The sequence below is a fragment of the Anser anser genome (genome assembly GCF_964211835.1).
Source record: "Anser anser genome assembly, chromosome: 6".
Lineage (NCBI taxonomy): Eukaryota > Metazoa > Chordata > Aves > Anseriformes > Anatidae > Anser > Anser anser.
Window position 1 is genome coordinate 32,006,382 of NC_139726.1, and position 21,587 is coordinate 32,027,968.

The window sequence follows — 21,587 nt, forward strand, 5'->3', positions numbered from 1 at the left end:
CTGATCACTGCAGGCTGTGCACAGACACTGTCCCTGAGTGGAGCTCGAGGTGGGGATGAGCTCTGGATGGATGCTGGGCCTCTGGACAGGGCCCAGCACACGAGGGTTTTCAGATCAGCTGGTCTGTGTTAATGATATCAAAATAACAGTAATTATCAGCACAATGGTTATTGCTTATGCGACACACAACTGCATATCTCCAACCTCAGCAATAAAACATGGATTTTAGCATGAGATACTGAACTGCACTACAGGGAGCCAGTTCTTAATCTTATTAATGTAGTGCATTAGTGAGATTATTTGAAGAAAATCTTGTGTCGCATTAAGGTTTTACCAATGACAGGACAAACCTCACTCACCTCATCCCTATGAATAGCTCTGTTGCTGTCAATGGGATGTTTTGCACAAATGAGATGATCAGGATTTGGCCTGTCAGATGAGTTCGCTGCAAAAATGCACCTTGCAGTAAAAGGAACGACTCTATTAGAGACACGTCCTTGATTCTTCACCATATTAAACAAACGATCCTAATAAAAGCTGCGGTATATTGTACCATAAACAACCTCCATTATAACGTTCGTACGCTCTGAGTATCTCTGCCTCTCTTGCAATTCATCTTGCTCAAGGGTCCAAAGGAAAGAAGTGACAAGCTGCACTGAGCGCTCGTCTCAGTGCAATATTTCTGCATTATAAATACAGCATGGTTACGTTTCTACCTTTCTTTCCCACAACCCAGTGCTTCGGCTTGCTTGGTGTGAACGGAGCTGGGAAGACGACCATCTTTAAGATGCTGACAGGTGATATCGGAGCGTCCAGCGGCAGGTTGCAGGTCCAGGATCACTCTGGGTATGGAGATGTGATTTCAGGGGAAGGCGCGTGATCAGATCAGCCTGGAAACAGTTTATAAGGCTGGATGGCAAAGAAAAAAAAAAAGTCTGGAACAAAACCAAACATTCAAGGCAGAGCAAAAATGAATAAGGCAGGGAGCTTAATGCTTTGAAGATGGCATACTTGCTTCCTTACCATTTGCATTTTGCTCTCATACCTCTGCTGTTCTCAGTGGTGTTTCTTCCACTTCATTCCATTCATTCCATCTAGATCCTCAGATCTTCCACTTCTGGAGACCAGAAGGACTCATCTCTAAGCACTGTTTAACAGGAGTGGGCCTGGTGGCAGCTATGCTATCCGAAGGGCTGATGGTAATTGGAGACTTAAGTACTAGACACTGTGGTTCACAGATACAGCTCTTCCTTTGCAGAACTGAGGGCCTGAAAGCTGAAAGTCTGCAAATTCATAGCATTTCTCTTCCAGGGCTGGGGAGGAGGTAGGAAGCAGGAGAAAGGGTTTTTATCTCTGCTATCTGATTCCAAAGTGCATTAGCAATTCAGTGTGTTTAAACTGACTTGCTGACTTCCTTACACAGGTCCTTGAATGACATCAGCGAGGCACACTGGTCGTTGTTTGGCTACTGTCCTCAGGAAGATGCCCTGGATGACCTGCTGACAGTGGAAGAGCACATGTATTATTATGCTAGGCTCCACGGCATCCCAGAGAGAGAGATCAAAGGAGTGAGTAACACTAGGGCTTGACTTAAAGCATTTTCTTGTTATTGAGAGCCTTTCCATTGACTTAATTAGTATTTCACTGTAGGTGTGTGTGTGGTAATTCCTGGGCACTGTTGTTCTCTTCTGCCTGTAGATCGTACTCCAGCTTCTCCACAGGCTGAATTTGATGGCCTACAAAGACCGAGTCACCTCTATGTGCAGTTATGGCACCAACAGGAAGTTGTCAACTGCCCTGGCTCTCATTGGGAATCCATCTATTCTGTTGCTGGTGAGAAATGGGAGCCTTGTTGGGTGGAATTGAGCAGATTCCGCTGGCAGCGGAACCTGAGCAGTCTAATGAAACCTTCTTAGACATGGCCTGCAGGACATTCCTCAGTGTTCATATGGAATAAATTAGCCTTACAACATGTGCATCCAAGGAAAGTTTAGATTCCAGCAAGCACCCACATTTTCTCTGAGCGTATCAGAGAGTGGTGAGTCTGTCAGTTTCTGTTAGAATCTTTTAGAGGTCAAAAATAGGCCCTCTGTTTGCCAGTTAAATTTTCCTTGTTCCCAGCTCTTTCTCATTTTTGTGTATTGACTACCTTGTGTAGTCTTGCAAGAAAAGCAGCATCCAAAGCTGCAAATAAATAGGAGAGCAAAGGAGCAACTTTCAAGGTTAGAACATAAAACAGTTTTTTCTAGATTTGGCTTCCCCTTTTTTCTTTCACTTCAAACTTTCCACTTCTTCCATGAGGTATGCTATTGCTGAAATACATTTTTTTTGTGCAGTTTGTTACTTGTTGTGTTTTGGATGTGTGCAGTGCTCTTTGGGCAGGTTTCCCAGTGTTAAACCTGTTGCCTAAGTGGACTTAAACCTCCCTTGCTCAAACACATATCCAGCCCTACACTTCTGCCTTTACTTCTGACCACACAAGCCCCTCAGCTGCTTTTGCAACATGTAAAATCTCAATAAAAAGAGAAGCTGGGGAAATTTCCTCCATACTGACTGCTACATGAACCCGAGCTGTTTTTCTTCCTCATATAATGCATTACCCATAACAACAATTTGATGATGGAAAGTTGGCTATCAATTTTATCAGCAATGCATGAAACAGGAGACAATATATTGTCTTTCATCTCTGGCTTATTGTATATGTAAATGGAGAAATGCAAGACTTGCTTCATCAGGTTGATCTTGGTGTTACCACAGGCACTCAGTTCCTATAAAGAGTCCGATGGGGGCTTGGGAGTTTCCCCCGCAGTCACCAGGGGAGGTGGGCAGCTCCCAAGGGCAGTGAGGATGGAAGTCTTAAGCTGACTTGCTTTTGCATGAAGGAAGCCTGGGATGTGTCAGTCATAACCATAATGCAGTTCAGGAGTATCCTTCTCCCTGATTTGTACCGCTGGCAGCTCACCTGGGGGTCCTTATCAGCAAATGTAACACTAATGATGAAGCTAAAAATAGGACAAGCCTTGGGAAGATAAGATTTTGAGTGCATTACATTTAGTCCTTCTTTCCCAATAGGATGAACCAAGCTCTGGAATGGATCCAAATGCTAAACGCCACCTTTGGAAAATCATCAGTGAGGAAGTGCAGAACAAATGCTCAGTGATACTCACGTCCCACAGGTAGGGGTTTTTTGGCTTTCTTTCCAGTTTCAGGGTCTTCAGGAGGCATGGAGAGGTCCATCCTCCAGAATTTTGATTGCTTCTTGCAGAATTTCAGGGCGCTGAGCTGTAACAGGTTTGGGGTTTTGCTGGGGCTGAATGGGGGTGCCCACGTAGACTCACAGCACTTCAGTACTCTAGGGAAAATGCAGTAATGTTCTCTGATCGCCAAAGTAACTATTTTATTTATGCCTTCTTGATGATTTATTCGAGTTTCTTTGTTGTTTTTTCAGCATGGAAGAATGTGAAGCCCTCTGTACCAGGCTGGCTATTATGGTGAACGGGAGTTTTCAGTGCATTGGCTCTTTGCAGCATATCAAGAGCAGGTCAGTAAAGTGTACCAATTTCACTTCTACTGATTGGCATGTGGAGTTACTAGCACACAGCTTTGAGGGCTCTGGACATCAGACCTTTGTTAACAGGGCATCAAAATAAGCAATTTTCTATTTTATGTTCCCTACTACACCATTGAAATTCTGTTAACTAATGCGCTTTCTGCTCTCTCACAGCCTTTTTTTCCAAGAGATGTGTTCCCCAAAGTAATCTGTTTACTGCTGAAAATGTAAAATGCATGTTGGGGTTGAGCTTTGATTTCGTTAGTTATCACAATAGCTCAGTTTCTTATTGAGATTCACTCCAGGTTAACAACCCTGACCCCATTCAAGCTGCACTCTGCCTGCATTAGATTTTCCCAAAGAGGCTGTGCAGCACTCTCAAAGGATTTTCTTTATCTGTTTCTCTTTCCTACTGTGTTAATTGTGATTTTCTTTCTCCCCTAGGTTTGGAAGAGGATTCACTGTGAAGATGCACTTAAATAGCAACACAGTTAGCACGGAGACACTGACACAATTCATGAAGTCACACTTTCCAAATACATGCCTGAAGGTAAGCAGGACAACTGCATTCAGGGGATGCCCTCCCATCCTTTCCATTTTAACCAAGAGTATCTTTGCAAGGAAGACATCTTGCAACACGCAGTACACAGAGATCCATGCTCTTAAAGTCTAAGGGATTCACACACTTGTTACAGCTCCCAACAGCATCGCCCAAGGGCTGGAGCATCCAGGTTCCTTGATGGCTTGAGTAATCTCAGCCAGACAGCTATAGTGATTCTGTAAGGCAGCTGCAAGTTGACCCTCTGCCCCTGTGAGTTGTCCCACTGAAGCCTGACTGCATGGAGGAAATGCACTTTATATTCAGTGAGTAATGAGATGGTCAAGTGCTTCCAGTAACTGAATAACTGTAAAACCAGATCACTGAGTCACAAATCCTGTCCATAACCCAATCTTTGCATTAATGACAACAGCAAACTTAGAGTTGGGAATGCTCTGGTGACCCTCAAGCTTCCAGTTCTGGTGAAACATCTCCCAGTCACAAAATTACAAGAACTCCCAATAGGGAAACACTGGTCACTAGCAGGCCATAATATTCCTCACCTTTGGGAACCAGAAGGACAGAACATATCTTCTGTCCCTTCGTTCTCCCATTGTCTGGCTCCTCTGTGCTTCCATCTTCATCCAGACAGCCATCAAATCTGTCTGCTCTTCACAGGTAGCAACCTCTTAACTCTACCCCATCGTTCCTGTTCCCGCAGGATCGGCATTTCAACATGGTGGAGTACCACGTTCCAGTCTCTGCAGGAGGGGTAGCAAATATATTTGATCTCCTGGAAGCCAGCAAAGAAGCCTTTAAAATCAGGCACTTCTCAGTGAGTCAAACAACGCTAGAGGAGGTAAGGAATTAAAGATGTGTGGCCATCCGTTTAAAACTGTTAACAGGGGAGTAGACTGATGGTTACACATAATGGACTGCTGCACACAATAGACTACGTTTTGAAAGGGATTTCCATCTATATTCCTCCTGGGGATACTTTATCAGTGCTACTGCCTCCAGATACCTGTGCTGGTGCTAGGAAATTGCACATAGAAAGCCGCCTGTAGCATAAAGGATCTGTTCTTCCCTCTGCCAATGCTGATTTCAGCAGTCTTGTGAGCATGGATGAAGAGCAGGATTATGAATCACCCCAGAACTCCGTGCTAGGCCTTGTGATAGCAGATTTTTACCACCAGTCATGGAAATTTGCTTGATTTTGCCCTTTCTTGTACTGTATTTGACCACAAGTTCATTTTCCCTTGGAAGAACATTGCCACTGCCATCAAAATCTTGTAGGAAGTGTCTCAGCTGAAGGGGTGCCATAAGCACCTACCCAGAACAAACCATTCTGTTGAGCATCAGCATCTGATATATTCGGTCTGCCCCAGAGACAGGAGCAAAACTGCAAGCCCAGTAATCCTATAAATTGTTGAACAGTGATCTGGGGGAGGAGGGAAGGAGGTCCTTGATATTGTTTTAATAAGGGGACATGGTTGTGAGAGAAATGGGCCGACAAACAGCAGGAAGCCCTGAGTCGTGTTTTGTGGGAGGACAGCATGGATTTGTGTGTATGCAAATGTGATTGCAGATAGTGTTCCGGTAAGAATATTTTATGTATTCATTAGGTGCTGTTCAAACGGAGACTGTTATGTGTGATTATGTATACCTATCTATATCATATGCAGCTGTGCATGCATGGATGTCAATTATATATAGACAGATGGGTTTATAAAGTAATAATATAGATGTATTACGCTGTGATCAAAACCAACTACCACACAGGGGTATTATCTCACTAGTACTTTGGAAACATGAGCTGCAGGACAATTAGGTTTTGCACAGGAACATCTACCTCTGCATCCCCGGGTGTCCATTCAGCAGTAGAGGAGTGTGCATCCATTTATTTACATTAGGCCATAGAAGCCCAGCTTCTGCAATTCTCAAATCCAGTGTGAATCCCTTCCCGAGCACTCTCTCCAGGCTCACAGTCAAATGAACAACCATTCCTCTTTTTTATTAATTCGTATTATGAATTTCTTACGCTGTCACATACTGAATGTTTCCCTTTAAACTTCTAGGTTTTCATCAACTTTGCCAAAGATCAAGCAGATCCTGATGGTGTGGATGTAGCTCCCGATGTGACATCAGACAGCTCTGACACATGCAGCCAAGCCAGCACCCTCAGCTCCGTCTATTGAAGAGGCCCAACCACGAGGGATCGCAGAAGCTGGGGAAAAAAACTGACATGACCCCTCAGGGTTCTTTCAGTTTCTTCCTGTTTTCCACGATTCTAGGATGGCAGGCATACAAAGTCACATTTTCTTAAAGTACTTTTAAAATATGCACATATTTTGTTACTAGGAACACAGTAGGCACTTAAGACTAGCATTTGGTTATGAGTCAGATTGGTCTTTCCACAGCTGCTGGTTTTTGGTCCCCAGTTGTTGTCTGATGACTTTTATACCTGTGAGCACTTAGTTAGCATCACCAGCTCCTGCTGGTCGCGGCTGTTCGCTTACAGCCGAAATGGCCGTGGCAGAGCAGAGAAGCTGTTGGCAGTGCAGGCTGTTTGACAAAAAAGCAGCCCTGTGGCTGCCCTCTGAAAGCCCACACTCCCCCCCTTGCTCTGCAGCAGACTTCCTGGAGGACGGAAAGTTGCTCAGTTGTGACAGGTTCCCCACCTGTGAAGTAGGGTTCCTGGCGCTGCCCTACCTCACAGGGGTGTTGTGAGGACGTAGGTGTTGTGTACTGCGAGTTGCGTATGCCTTTGGTGGGGCCATCTTCGGTACTGACATAGAGCTTATCTGCATGTGTGGGTTATGGCAGTACAAATATAACTCTTTTAGAAGTCACTGCTTCCCCTGGTGTCTTGCTGTGCTTTATTACAGCTCTTTGTAATACCTAGGGCAAGTCCTCAGCTCCCAGGCAGTTCTTGGCTCTTGGTACCCCATGGAAGGTCTCTACCCCAAGCAGCTTCCTTGTCCTTTTGGCTGGTGGCCAGGGCTCCTTCATTACAGCAGAAGAAGAACAGAAGCAGCACTATTTCCTGAATCCTTTTGTATGGAGATGTTTGCTTCAGAAGGTCACATTTCCCCGAGCAAAGTAGAAGCCACGAGAAGCAGCCTTGCTCAGAAATCTGTGCATCTGCCCCTCTGACAGCCTCCCTCTCATGAGGCTCTGCCTCTCTGCTTCCATTTTGGTGACCCTCCTCACCACCGCCATTGTGGCCGTCCCAGTAGCTCAGCGGCTGTTTTCCTGCATTAAGGCACAATTAGTTCCTCCTTCACAGACTGCCCACTGGCTTTAAATGAGACTTCTGCTTACCTTGGAGCAGCAGACCCCCAGGAGCTGAGTTCAGCACAGCAGCACACACATTCTCATTTTTTTTCCCCAGAATCATTAACAGCCAGAAGAGTTAAATATTGCATTTCATTATCTGTGGGAGCCACAAGGCCTCAAAGACTCACGTTTGGGTCAGGGCAGGTGCATGTGGTGCTATTAAAGCACATAATGAGCTTAGTCTTCGAGCTCAAATTTACTGTTGCTGGTAAAAGAAAAGAGAGTGCCAATATAGCCAGGTCATACTTACCTTGGGAAGACCTGGGAGGGCCCACGTGACACTGCATTTTGGGTTCACATGCACAGTTCCAACCAGAGGAGGGTTTTTTCGGGGGAGGTTGATTTTGTTCCCACCCTCATCCCACCCCCACACCTAATTCAAGCCAAGGGAAACTTTAGGTGGAAGCTGCAAAGTGACACATCTTTCTCACCCTGAGCATCAGAGGAGTTTTACTAGTTTAGTTCCCATTTGATGCTGAGGCTTGCTGAAATAATCATGCAAGGAATAGGTGTTGAGGATTTTACAGTGGGATACAGAAGTTCAGAGAGTTTAGCTACTGCAAGGAGGTCACGCTTTCTCCTTCATCTCGCTGTAAACTTCTTGCTGATAGCAGGAGGAGTTTTGCTATGGATTGAAGGTTTTATCAAGCTTTGAATTATTCCTCAACCTGCTGACTGTAATTAAAACTGGAATTCAGCTTCTTTACAGAATGTATTTGACACCTGCAGTTTATAAGTAACTGAAAATGCTGCCCAGACATTCATTGTGGCTCCTATTATTATGTCTCCAGCTCTGCAAAAGCTCTTTTTTTCCCCCTCTCATTTTCATTGCATATCTTACACAGATCACAGTATAAAATTAAGCTTCTCTCTAATGGAGGGCTTGCGCTCCCTGCAAAGGACTCAGAGCATGAATGCCAATGATTTAAATGCAGCCTTGTAATACCAATCAGAGTATTATTTTATTATGTCGATGGCTTTGCAACTGCCAGTGAAAGATGGATCTTCAGACTCTGTCCAGATGTACTTTACATTTAATTGAGAGAGACTGATACAAAGCTATTCTTTTGTCCCTTCAGAGTCTGCTAATCAAAAAAAGAGGAAGTGATTCATTGGAATACTTCAGCAAGTTGCGGTTTAATTGGGTAAAATAGAATTAAAAAAAAAAAAAAAGGCAAAAGAGCATTCTTTGAATTTCCACCCAATTCTGGCATTAATAGAAACATCTGCTTCATGTGAAATGTGTCATCGCCATGATATACACTCTCCGATTTCACTTGCAGGTAAAAATAAAACATCTGCTATTGCAATCAAGTCTGTAGGTATTGGTCCAAACAAGCAAAAGTTTGCGTACTTAAGGGAATTTAATTGAAACCTGTGGAGAAGTAGTTACAACTGTTAAGGGGCTTGAAGCATCTGGCAAGGACGTTGTATAAAACATCACCGGAGGCTGATTTATCTTTTTTGCCATCTTAGAAACTCACTTCAGAGCCTCGTTGTTTTAACCTGTCCTTTTCCAAGGTAGGTCATGCTCCAGGCTTGACTCCAGGACAAGAGACGTGGAAGCTAATTATATCCTGCCTCCGAAAGCTGGCTCTGGGTTTCTCATCACCCCTCAGCCTCCCCAAGGAGAGCTCGTTCTGGTTGCAGGGGTGGCTGGAAATACAGAGCTACGGCTCAGAAACAACTTTTTAAATAAAGCCAGCAAGCCCGGTCCTATTTTTTGGTCTGAGCAGGGAGTTAAGGTCACTGAAAACATTGACCCCAGTGTCCCTGGAAGGGACAGAGGAGTGCTCTGTGTACTGCCACACAGCACCTCTCCGTGAGCGAGAGATGAATGCTGCAGTCCAGGGGGAAAACAATCTTTTCATCTCACTTCTTTAACGCAATCTCACTTCACCCACCCTAATAACCTTTGTTCGAGGCAACGGGGAGCGACAGTGCCCTGCCAGAGCGATCGCGCAGCCTGTATGTATTAATTGGAACTGCGCGGGCTACAGCTGGGCTTAATTTAAGAATGCTCTGAAATATTAGAGACACGAGGTGTACACAGTGCAATAGCTAAACAAGTCCAGGGAGTCGAGGAGGAATTTCATAATTGGTTATGTGGATTGTGAGATGGATTCAAATCAATTTTGTAATTGGAGATGTGGACTTGGAGACAGCGACTCAAATCTCTGTCCCAGCCCTGCTTCATTTATCTCTTCGCGCCGCTGATGAGAGTGTGGCACTTCTCAAGCCTGATCCTTGCTTGGCTTCAGCCCCGATGCAAGTGGCCACCAAGGGCAGCCAAGGAAAGCTGTCCAGAAGGGCCAAACTAAACAGCAGCTATCCTAGCCCTAACCGCTACTGTGAATATAAATTAAGGGCCTAACAGGACTTCTGTGTCCTTTCATGAGAACCGCAGCGGTGGTTTTGTCCCCGGATCGGGTCAGCGAGCAAGGTCATGGGTCAAACATGTCCAGGTAAAGTGCTTTTTGCTCAAGTGACCAGCAAAGCACAGGAGCTGGTGATGCCCACAGACCTGCTGCCATGTGTGAAGTCACCCTTGGGATCCAAAATTTACAGCATCCAACCTCGCAACGGGCTCAGGAAGGGGCCCCAGCCTGTCCCAGAGGCCTCAGCTTCCTTAAGTTCCTGCAGCTTCACTGAATCTGCTGCGAGGATTTGGGGCTTTTTACAAGCCAAGAAAAATGTAAGCTCCTGCACTTAATAGGGGAATTGTTTTTTTGTGAGCTGGTGGAGGAAGAAAAATGGTTGTTGGATGGCAACAGCACATAGCATGATTTTACTCCCTATTTTTTTCCAGACAACAGCTGTGATCTTGCATAGCTATAACAAAATATCAACAGCATATTAGAAGGGAGTGCAACAGAGAAAAGAAGCAGTGGGGAATGACAAAAACGAATTTGCCAGGATTATTATTCCACGACAGTATTTAAATAAAAAAAAAAATCACTCTAATTAATTTAGTTGTTCAGGGAGAGGGAGGAAATAAGGAAGATGGCACTGAAATAGTAAGAACAACATTAGTATGGGACACGGCCAGCAGTAACTTAGTGTTGGCTTTGCTCCTCACGCTGCTCGCATACGCAGAGCTGGTAATGAGGGAGGGTGATCAGCTCCATGGTGCTGGGGTGCAGCCTGCTTTGGGGGCCACACCGGTCCATGCCAGTCCCCCCCAAAAATACCTACAGCATTGGGGGGAGCTGCGCAAGGCCCCCGATCACCCCAAGGGGTAACGTTTTTAGGGGGATTGGGACCTGGTATGAACCTGCGGTGTCTGAAAGGCAGCACGTGCCAAAATGGAGGGGACGGTCGCAGCGGCCACGTGCTCGGTTCGTGGGGTGCAGCCCCCTGCTTCACCTCTAATCGCTGCTCTGGGAGACTTTTGGAAATAGGCCGTCATCAGGAAGAACAATTCTGAGGGACTCGTGCTGGGATATGAGAGAAATAAATGATGGTTTTCCCACAAGTTTTAAGGCCCAAGGCAGCAATCTGATCATCCGCCCCAACCTCCGTCTTAATGTAGGCTCTTGAATGTTAAGCAGCAGGTCTTTCACTACAAGCAAGTATTTTGTAGAAATAAAGCATCTTTTAGAGGGAGATCAGCTCTTTGCTGACTCCAAAAAAAGAAGAAACAAAAGAGTGCATCTTCAGGGCGGGAGGGAGGATTTATGGTAACCATACACGATAAAATCCAAGTGAAGACAGGGTAATAATTGAGGTTTTTACCTCCATTAGCAGGTCAAGGTGAGCTCTCAGCCCTCTCCTATCTCTGTCCTGGTTGCCAGCTAAAGGGGTTTTACACAGCCCTGTGCTTTAACGTGCAGGGGCTGATTTGCAGCCAGAGCCTACCAAGGGGAAGCGTGCGTGGCGCAGAGCAAAGTGACCAGAGCAGGCAGGTCTAGGGCTACTCGGGTTGTTCTCAGGAAAATAATATCTGCTCACCTCGTTGCGATGCTGGCCCTAACCAGAGGTTTTTCCTTAGCCAGTAGGACCCAGCAGTGTAAGGCATTGCCGTGTTGGCCAGGCACTTCCTGGAGGCTGAAGCATTTGAGTAAGAATAAGAAAGAATAAGAACTCCGATAAGAAAACTGGTAAGAAAAATGCAGAGAGATATTTTCAATCCAAGCCTTAAGAGATGCTAGAAACGCCAGCATACTTGTAAGTGCCCTCATCTCTCCTCAGGCTCTCCCTCTGGGGAGCTGGATGAAATATAGTAACTCAAAATGCCTTTTCACCCCCAGCCTTGAGCATAACACCCCAAAGCAGTCAGACTCCACTGGTGCAAGCCAGGAGTGCAGCCCCTGGCTTGGAGCCTTACTGCAAAACCTGTCGAAGGGCTGTGGGACCACACCTTGCTCCCCAAAAATTCCTATCGAAAATCCTGTCAAAGAAAAAACAAAGCTGAAGGGGACTCTTCTTCGCCAGTTGTGCCACCAGCCTGAGGGCTGATGTGTGTTGATAACCCAGGGATCTGATTTTAATACAAACTCATGTCACCTTGCACTAAATCGTGCCCTAAGGTGTGACACTGGTAGGGGCACAGCAGCAGGGGTTTCATACCGCTTCATATGCTCCTTCTCGAGTATTTCTTTGAATACCTTCAGTGTCAGTAAGACAAGCAAAATCTGAGACTGCTGCCTTAATCAGATTAACAATTACAATCATGCCCATCCATCGGAGCAAGGCAGGCTGCAGCACTGCTGAATCCGTTCCGCTTCAGGAACTGGGGAAATCAGAGCCGCACCTGAGCAGCCCAGCAAGGGCAGCTGGAGGCTCCCCGGGAAGGAGGAAGAGACCGATTGCTCAGGCTGACTTCTTTATTCATTTTTTTATTAGCCTTCAGAGCCTCCCTAGAAATTATTAAGGCTTCCCCAGGGAGCGCAGCGCTGCAAAGGGAGCGTTTACTCACGGAACGCTGCTTCACGCCGTGCTAACCCTCCGTGCAAATGTGCTGGAGCAGCTGCACCCGTCTCCTCCCCCACTTGGGCAGCAAGGCTGCTCCTTTAACCTGCTTTCCACGTCTTCGGCATTTGAAAATCCTCATTATAGGCTCAGCAAGCAACTTTTTTTTTTTTTTTTTTTTTTCCCCACCCTGTAAACAGCTCTTCGCCACGCATGGGTGGATGGTGGCAAAGGCAAAGCTTGTAGATTTGTTATGTACCCCCCCGGCTGTCCGCCTGAGGTTTGCTGGGTTAAACGCTGCCTCCTGCTCCTCGGGCCCGGGTTATAAACTGGGATTTATAAAAAAAAAAAAAAACACCACAGTTTGGCAGGATGAGGGAATACCACGGAGTTGCAGCAATGAGGACCTGCATTGGGTTGAGGCTGAACATCAGCTGGTATACATGCACTGAAGATACAACACTGAAACATACTGAAATTTCACGTACTGAAATTACAAGGTAATTTCAAGGCAATTTCAGTGCTTGAAATCAGCTCGTATAACACTTTAATATAGCACCCCTTTGAGCAATACACCACCTCTTCCAGGCCCCCAGGCCAAGACCAAACAGCCCCTGTGGCTCTCACTTCGTGCAGGGCTTCTTCTGCAGCTTGTAGCCAAGCCCATCCATGGGTGAAAATGCAGCCGTCAAGGCTGCTCGCACAGGATTTACGATGTGGCCTCAAAACACAGGAGGAAAGGAAAAGCTGAACTCTCCTTTGATGTTTGCAATTGTAAACTGCAGACCTGAGCTGGACACGCTGTAAATAAGGAACATTAATCAGCAGCTAAGCAGCAAGTGGTTGCTGCTGCTTATTATAACGGCATAAATCATTGGGAGCTGTTGTGTTAATTTGGGTTTAGGAGGGATTACTCTAGTAAAAAAGAACATCCTTACCTATTTACAACATGCATATCCTTTGCAAGCACACACAGGTGTGCTGGGGTGTTTGCCTCTTAGTTTTCCCAGGGAAAACACCACGGGAGCTTTGAATGTGAGGGCTTGCAGTGGGTTTGGCTGAGTTTTAGCTGAGCACAACCTGCCTTGTGGTACCCATGGACATGGCACCCAGGGGAAAAGAGAGATGGGGAGGAACCAGGGCACCAGGGGGATGCTTCCCATGCATGGTATCCTTGTACCTCTGCAGTAACTCCATGGTTTTCCCTTTTTTTTAAAAAAAAAAAAAAACTTTTAATTTCATTTGCAGCTCAGTTCTGGGTCTTATATTTAAAAAGCACAAGGCGTGATTTTGGGATGCTGAAGCCCTCTGCTCCTGCACTTGGAAGGATGGCTGAGCAGGGAGGGAGCGCTTGGGTTTAAATCAAGAGAGCATTACCCACACATTTCATATTCTCCTGAAATGCCAAAATGCTGCACTCCCTGTTGCTCTATTTCCCTCATCTCTGGCCACTGGGGCCGCACCAGCATTTTGTGTGCAGAGCCTAGGGAGCAGCCCAGACCCCTTCCCAATTTCAGCAGGGATGGAGCTTCACTCCATGGGGATCCCCATCCTGGGCTTGGATGCATCCCCCCCGAATAGCTGGGGGTCTGTTCTGCCCCCCCGAGTAACCTGAATTCTTCGAGGAGAGGAAGGCTTCCTGTCAAGAAGTCATGGCACTTTTTCCCCCAAAACACGCCCGGTGCCTGCGGTCCCAGCAATCTGTCTCATCTTGCTGAAACTGCAGGTGCCAAGCCCTGATCGATGTCGCGGAGCAGACAGCAGCCAAAAGGCAAATTTAAAAGCGAGAACTTCAAAGGGACGCTCGGCTGTACGTCTTCAAAAGGAGATGTGCAGGGGAAAAGGGAATTAAATCCTGACAAAGGCGCCCTGGCAGAAAGGAAATGCTTCCATGCTTTCTCCATTTGGAAAAAAAAAAAAAGAAAAAGCACAACACCCCGAAAAAACGGTGCTTATAGTGGAGCCTGCACTGCCCTCAGCGTTTTCCCATCAGATGGACGTTCAGGGTCCAATCACAGCTGGTGGTCAGCTGCCCCAGCACCCCTCAGCATGGCCGAAACCTCACCAGAACCTTTAATGGGACCTGACGGGGTTTAGTCCCGATCAAGAAATGGGCCTCGGGAAACAGAAGTCAGAAATATTAGGGGTTTTATTTTTTCCAATTTAACTAAAAGGGAAATAAAAAGGATTTTCTGTATTGGGGTGGCCCAAAGGTTTCCAGCAAGCTTCATGCTGCAAGAATACCTTCAAAAACGGGCTCATAAATCAGGTGTAAAGAGGATGAAAGCGATGCAGCACCCACATCTTGGCTCCACCACGCCGATTGCCTCTAATCGCCCCCGTCTTTATTAACCTGCGTTTGGTGTGTGCCAGAGGAACAGGCACCCAACCAGGGAGAGCTTCTCCGAGCACTGAGCCGGAGCTGAGGCTCCTTTTAATTATAATTGGGTTATTTACGATAGCTCTAGTACAATCGGGATAGTGTAACAGGACTAATTAGAGTGGGGTTAACAATAAGAGGGTTCACGCCACAGCAGCCCCCGCACATTATGAAATCTGCACCCAACTTCTTCAAAGGCTTCCTTGGATTTTCCTCCCACTCGAAGGTAATCCAACATCTAAAAGCCACTGCAAAGCTCTCACTGCCTTTTCCCGAGCATCCAGGCTCGCAGCGCGCCGACCATATGTCTGCCTCTGCCTGCGAGCAGATTGCACCAAATATTTTCCTTTTTCATCGTGGCTGAGCAAACAAACACCATCTGCGGGGCTCGCCGAGGGAAATCCTGGCCCCCGCCGCGCCGATGGGATGCCAGCCCTGCGCGTCCACGTGGCTCCGCGCTGCTGCCATCGATGCCTGCCCTGGACAAGATCCCTTCTCTGCCCCCCCCCCCTCTGATGGGTGAGGACCTCGCCTTTTCTGAACAGACCCAAAATTTGGATTATATTACAGAAATGCTGGCTCCCTTCAAAGGAGGCTGTCTCACGTTGAGCCAGGCTGTGGGACTTTTTTTTCTTCTCCGTCCACAGCTATTTCTTGATTTCTTGAATGAACCCATGCTGCCAGGGGCTTTGGGCAAGTTTTAGCCATGCTCACATCCTTGGCCGAGGTCTGATGGCAGTTTTTGGTCCTGCTTGGGGCCAGGGGCCATGGTGGGCGGCTGATGGCACGGGTCAGTGTATTCCCTGTTCAAACCTTTATGCCTATGGAAGTAAAACTCCCAAGGGCATTTTTTTTTCTCTGTTACTTTGCTTTCTGAAGGAGACCCCTCTTTCCCCACCCCACAGAGGGTGAGGAGAGGAAAAACCAGGAGGGTAATCTCAATTTCACAAAATCCCTTGCAGTTTTGACTGAGCCAGGGATTCGCAGAGAGCTCCTGCTGAGTGATGGGCCCACCGGATGCGGGTGCGAATTATCTGCCACCTTGGTGACTTTGTCACTCGCCCTTCTGTGGCATCGGCTCCACAGCACATGCTCTGACCAGATCTTCTGTACAAGCAGCCTTCGGATTTAGCAATTCACACGGCGAAAGCAGAACCGATGAACCACAGGCTGCTGCTGCCTTTAATTAAAAATGCCATGTCTAACACCAGCAGATGTTCCTGCTGTTGAGCCTCGACTAATAATTTAACGCTGTGTAATGCAATGCTGACTGTGCTGCTTAGTCTGAATGCCTAATAGACTTTTTTTTTTCTTTTTTTTTTCTTTTTTACAATTGCTATTTCCTTTTGGGGATCAAATCCCTCAATATTCAAGCAAGCTCAGCCCACTGAAGGCTTTGGTTCAGACATTTGAGGAAACAGCAAGCACAAGGCTGCTCCTCCTGCACTGCTCTTTCAGTCTTCTGCTGGAGCAGACCTGTCCCGGTGGCAGGATGCGAGATGCAGGAACAGCCACCCTCCTCGTCGTTGTGTGATGAATCACATAGTGGTGGTCCATTTATTGAAAAGCAGCTGGGCAACCTTGCTAATGAATGGGATATCAGGTAGCAGTGTGTTTGCATAGAAGGGTCTTTACCAGATGGGCCACGCATGATATGACACAGTAGGATTTTACCTGTGCCATCCTTCAGCACCTGTTTTGCTCTGAAGCCCTACACTGTTGGAAAACCATGTTATCAGCTTAGCATGGCCAGGATCATCGCTGTCTTGGTGGGGTGCAGCATGGCCGATTCACACGTGTACCCCGTGCCACTGCCGCACTATACCGTACCACTGCTGAAACCACTCTGCCGGCTTGCTGTCACACTATGAATTTATTTTAAAGTGTGGGGGCCTTATACTGCCTGGGATGGCTTTCCTTGTACTTTAAATACTGCATAAACCAAATTTGGCAATATATTTCTCACTCCTCCTGTTCTCTGCATCGTTTTTTTTTGCTCCTGACTGTCCAATTGCTTGCAGTAATTCACTTCAGGGGAAGATGTTTCTTAGATTTCCAAGAGCGTCCGCTCCTTAACCTTTATAAAATTAGGGCAAATGAATCACTTGTGACTTTTACATCTTTCTTGAACACAAGTATTTGTTTGAGGCTGGCTGCCCAGGGCAGTACTTTGCCTTAGTTTAACTTAGTTGTAAACGTTTGTAAATGCTCACATAATGTCTCAGCACAACGGAGACCATGCTCACACAAGCAGATTTATCGAGAGGGACAGTAAACATATTTCAGCGAGGGGAAAGGCAGACGAGGTGCTTATCTGTTTTATTGTCCTATACAGTATATATCGACACCTCATATTTTGTGAACATAAATGCCAGGTTGACTCAAGAGCTCTATGGATCATGTGTTTTTTGTAACTTGTGCTCAAACGCCTCAAGTTGCATTGAAGTTGCACCTGAGCAGCAGGTCCTTTCGCCATCTTCTGGCATGACACTGGGAGATGCCAGGAGATGCCAGGCACTCATTTTTTGGAATGCAGGACAAATTCACAGGAGCTGAGCAAGAGGAAAGAGGATGTTAATATTGGAAACCACTGGTGTTTAATGGCCAAATGACAGTATTAGCTTATTTTGTAAGTTTATCCTGGTTTCAGAGGGTTGATGGAGCAGGTGCCGGTCCCAGCTGTGTGCCCTGACATCGTCCCTCTCCTGTATCCAGACATTTTGGTGTGTGAGCGTATGATGGGATGAGGCACCACCAGGAGCAAGGGACGTACTGGTCCCCACCATCATCCTGATGGTGTTTCAGCCTCTCACACCTCAGTGTGCTCCAGATGACCATCCTGAACCTAAGAGACTTCAGGTTTCTGCATCCTGCATGGCGCTGATCTCCCCGTCCCTATGGCTGATGTTCTCCTTGTACCTGTGGCTAATATCAGTTGCAAAGACCAATATTTAACCTTCCATAAATGACCAAAACAGCACCCAAATTTCAGCTGGTGACATCGTACCAACATCTGTTTTCTGCTGCTCTTGCCAGCCAAATTTGCCTGCTCCGCGTCACTTTTGTGATGAAGTTCCCTCAAAGAATAACTCGCTTGCTTTAATCGTGTTTGCACTGAGATTTATGGCGTGATGCTTGCTCACTGGTGGAGCTTCTCAATGCAAAATGTCAGTAAAGCCTGTTATAAATTGCTTCTGGCATTTCTACTCTATCTTTTATTTGGCCGGGAGTATTTCTACCTGAAAGTGATAAATTCTTGCTATAGCTTCTTTATGTGCTTCAGTAATTACACCGTGCAGCGGAGGCGGGGGAGGCTTCCACAGAGGCATCCTGACGAAAATAGCAGCCCACCAAAAGCAGGAGGCTGGGCTGAGCTGTGAGGCATTACCGGGCACACAGGCCAGGAAACATAAAAAAACACCTCAAAACATATAACAGCGGTGAAACGTTCCCACCTAGCTCTGACTGGGGGGCAGGAGAAAGGGAAGAAACAGATATTGGCCGTCATGATGGATATGCATGGGTTATATGATGGGAATGGAGCTGAGCCTCCGCTGCACCCATTTTGGGGAGTTTTGGGGGTACTGGAGGTGTTTCAGGAGTTTTGGGGCACTGTGATGCCCCTGCTTGAGGGTTTCAGGTATTATTTAGATGGGAGGTATTTCTGATATGTTAGATTTGTTCGTTATGGACGGGGAGGTGTTGGAGAGGGGCCTCTGGTGAGGCCGCACCTTAAGGACTGTGTTCAGTTTTGGGCCCCTCACTATCAGAAGGACATCGAGGCCCTGGTGCATGTCCAGAGAAGAGCTACAAAGCTGGTGAAGGGCCTGGAGCACAAGTACTGTGAGGAGCGGCTGAAGGAACTGGGGGTGTTTGGGCTGGAGAAGAAGAGGCTCAGGGGAGACCTCATTGCTCTCTATGACTGCCTGAAGGGAGGTGTGGGGAGCTGGGGGTCAGCCTCTTCTCACAGGTAACCAGTGATAGGACTAGAGGCAATGGCCTCAAGGGGAGGTTCAGGTTGGAAATGAGGAGACATTTCTTCTCAGAAAGAGTGGTCAGGTGTTGGGACGGGTTGCCCAGGGAGGTGGTGGAGTCACTGTCCCTGGGGGTGTTCAAGGAAAGCCTGGATGTGGTGCTTAGGGACATGGTGATACTGGTATTAGGGGGATGGTTGGACCAGACGACCTTGCAGCTCTTTTCCAACCTTAATGATTCTATGACATAGTAAAAAAAAGACGCCCCAATCACCCACACCGTGACCGAGGGGCGGCCCTCCCGCCATTTCCCTCAGGCACCCCGCCCCCGGCCCAGGGCGGGCTCGGCGGGTGCCGCATGCGCGATGGCGGCGGGCGGGCAATTCGGAGCGGCGATGGCGGCGGGGCCCCGTGAGGCGCTGCGCGGCCGCTCCGGCAACCGGCTGGACCCGGGCGGGCAGCCCGGCCCCATGGCGCCTCCAGGGCACCCCTGGGCGCTCACCCGAGCCGCGTTGGGGCGGCTGGAGAGGACGCTGAGCTGCTCCCGCTGGTAACGGGCGCTTCATCCCTTCTGTTACCGAGCCTCCCCCCCCTTCCTCCCGCGTTAAAACTAATGGCGTTTTCTTTCCTCCGCCCTCAGCGCAGGTATCCTGAGGGAGCCCGTGTCCCTGGGGCGGTGCGAGCACGTCTTCTGCCTGTGAGTAGCTGGGGGCTTCGGGGGACGCAGCCCCGCGGGCTGGGCAGGGGGCTGCTGCCCTCCACCGCTATGGGGCTTGTGGGGGCCGGGGCCAGGCTTTTTGAGGCGCTGGGTGAAGGGTTTGGGGCGTTTGCCCACTGCTAAGGGAGCCCTCAGCCTGGTGGGGAAGGCAGCATCAGCTGTAAGTGGGGTGAGGGTGCACGATAGCTTGAGGTTCTCTGCATCTTCAGCTCCTTAAACAGCCTAAATAGCAGCCTGGAAGGACAACTCCTTTGCTCCCCCAGGCCTGTCAGTGTAACTTTTCCCGTATTCATGTCTCCTGACATCCAGCTAACCACCTCTGAGGAGGCAGACATCACATAGCCTGTGCTGGGGCATCTGCCTGCGTTCCCCATACAGGCGGAGAGGCGAATGGCTCCTGCCCCAGAGCATCCTAAGGGGAAGGCAGCTGAACCTTGTGGCTCTCCCATATCTCACTGCTCTTTGTGGTACACAAAAGCAAACACAGGTACTTAAAGGGTCTGTCATAAACCTTAAACGGTTTTGCTGCACCGCAGGGATGTAAACTCTATTAAAATACTACACCTGTTCCAGAGGAGATGATGAACGCTTTCTGCTTCTAAGCCAGTCTAGAGGTTCAGCCTTGCCCCTTGTTAATACTACAGTCACCCTGGCAATAAATGTGGAGGAAAACTCACTTCCATGCCATACTGGCTGTGTATTTACTCCCTATTTCAGCTGCATCTTTCTCATGGGGACTTAAGGTGTTATAGGCCTGATGACTAAAATAGTAGCAAAAGATACTTTCTTGCTTTTTAATGAGAAAGTGATTAAAGAGCAGATGCCCTCAGCATCTCCTCCCCCAATATGGATCAGGCAGCATGGATCCCAAGGATGCTTGATCCCAAGTACGGATCAAGGAGCTCATTGCCATCCAGGCGTGTGGGTTCTTGCCCAGCTTAGGCCCCTAATTGCTGTAGGAGGTTCTGCTTCTGAAGCAGTTCTTTGTTCCTTCTTTCATTTGCACTCCTGCCCACAAACTACTTGGTGAGATAATCCCCAGGAGCTTGTACGAGCTATAAATATGTTCATATCTATCTTGTGAAATGTTTCTTTTTATGAGGCGTAATATGGATTCTGAAGGGTAGAGTAACAGGTTTTAATAAACCACTGTGTAGTTGTTGGGCATCCGAGGCCTTGTGATTTTATTTGGATGATCCTGATGTATTCTAGAGGATGGATTTCAAACACTTGCTGTTTGAAGTTTTTTTTTTTTCTTGGCTTTAGAAAAACTTTCGAGACACCAGAAGATGATGCATGATGCACTTGGCATTGCTGAGGCTGGAAAGAGTAGCCAGTAGGATCCTTAAGCGTTCCCCAGCAGCTGTTTTGTGCTCTAGAGAAGGTTTACTTGCCATGACCCCTGTTGTTATACTTGATCCTTTCTCTTTCATTTATCCAGCCTTTTACTCATCAATTTAATGTCTGTTGGTGGTTCAGTCTTGACTTGTGGCTACTCTTTTTAAATAGGCCTAAGGAAATTTAGGGTAATTTGTTTATAAACAAACCTGGTAGGACGTGGGATGGACCTGCAGTATTTGGACATGAACTGCTTTTGATCCACAGCTAAAGAAGCACATTCTTTAATATAATATGCGGGAAGGAGTGGGGTGAATGGCAAGAGCTGGCTTTTGGTGTATTAAGTGAAACATGTAAAACTAACAAGACGCGATAATTAGGTAACACCTAATGTAACAGGTTCTCTCTCAGCATGTGTTTTATTATGGGCAGGGATATTTATTAAGATCCGTTCCTGCAGTCTTGTCTAAGTAATTCTGCAGCGTTAGTTACGGCTAATGGGTAATGAGTGTAAAAAGCCAACAGATAGAATAATTAGCAAATGTCATTGTATAAAAGTCATTCTGTGTTTCTTTTGCACTACACTTTACAGACTTGGGAGACCCGAGGCCAGTGTTCCTAGAGAACAAGACCTGGTCGGTTCTCGTTCTTGCTTGAAGTGATCTGTCCATGTCATGTAGAAAATGTCAGAGCCAAGAGCTGTGCATCAGCCTCCCTGATCGCAGCAGTGTCTCGGCTCCCGAGGTCCTTTGCGCTCCTGGAGCAGGCTGATTACAGTGCAGAGCACAACACCTAGCAGCAATTTTTACGTGGCAAATTTTACATCCTTCTGAAAATTA

The 21,587-nt window shown here is 47.2% G+C and overlaps 2 protein-coding genes across 3 annotated transcripts in view; both read left to right on the forward strand.

Moving 5' to 3' along the window:
- The window catches only part of ABCA12 (ATP binding cassette subfamily A member 12), a 111,118-nt gene extending 104,178 nt beyond the window's left edge, over positions 1–6,940 (forward strand). For both annotated transcript variants that reach the window (XM_083840588.1, XM_083840589.1), the window contains 8 exons: positions 737–846; positions 1,424–1,568; positions 1,699–1,833; positions 3,073–3,176; positions 3,449–3,541; positions 3,995–4,100; positions 4,810–4,947; positions 6,167–6,940. In XM_083840588.1, coding sequence (XP_083696714.1) covers positions 737–846; positions 1,424–1,568; positions 1,699–1,833; positions 3,073–3,176; positions 3,449–3,541; positions 3,995–4,100; positions 4,810–4,947; positions 6,167–6,286 — 951 coding nt within the window. In that variant the 3' untranslated portion in view covers positions 6,287–6,940. The remainder of the gene's footprint in view (positions 1–736; positions 847–1,423; positions 1,569–1,698; positions 1,834–3,072; positions 3,177–3,448; positions 3,542–3,994; positions 4,101–4,809; positions 4,948–6,166) is intronic.
- An 11,827-nt stretch (positions 6,941–18,767) lies between these two features.
- Positions 18,768–21,587, forward strand: part of BARD1 (BRCA1 associated RING domain 1) — a 46,588-nt gene continuing 43,768 nt past the window's right edge. Inside the window, exons 1-2 of the mRNA XM_083840623.1 lie at positions 18,768–19,242; positions 19,333–19,389. Coding sequence (XP_083696749.1) covers positions 19,058–19,242; positions 19,333–19,389 — 242 coding nt within the window. The 5' untranslated portion in view covers positions 18,768–19,057. The remainder of the gene's footprint in view (positions 19,243–19,332; positions 19,390–21,587) is intronic.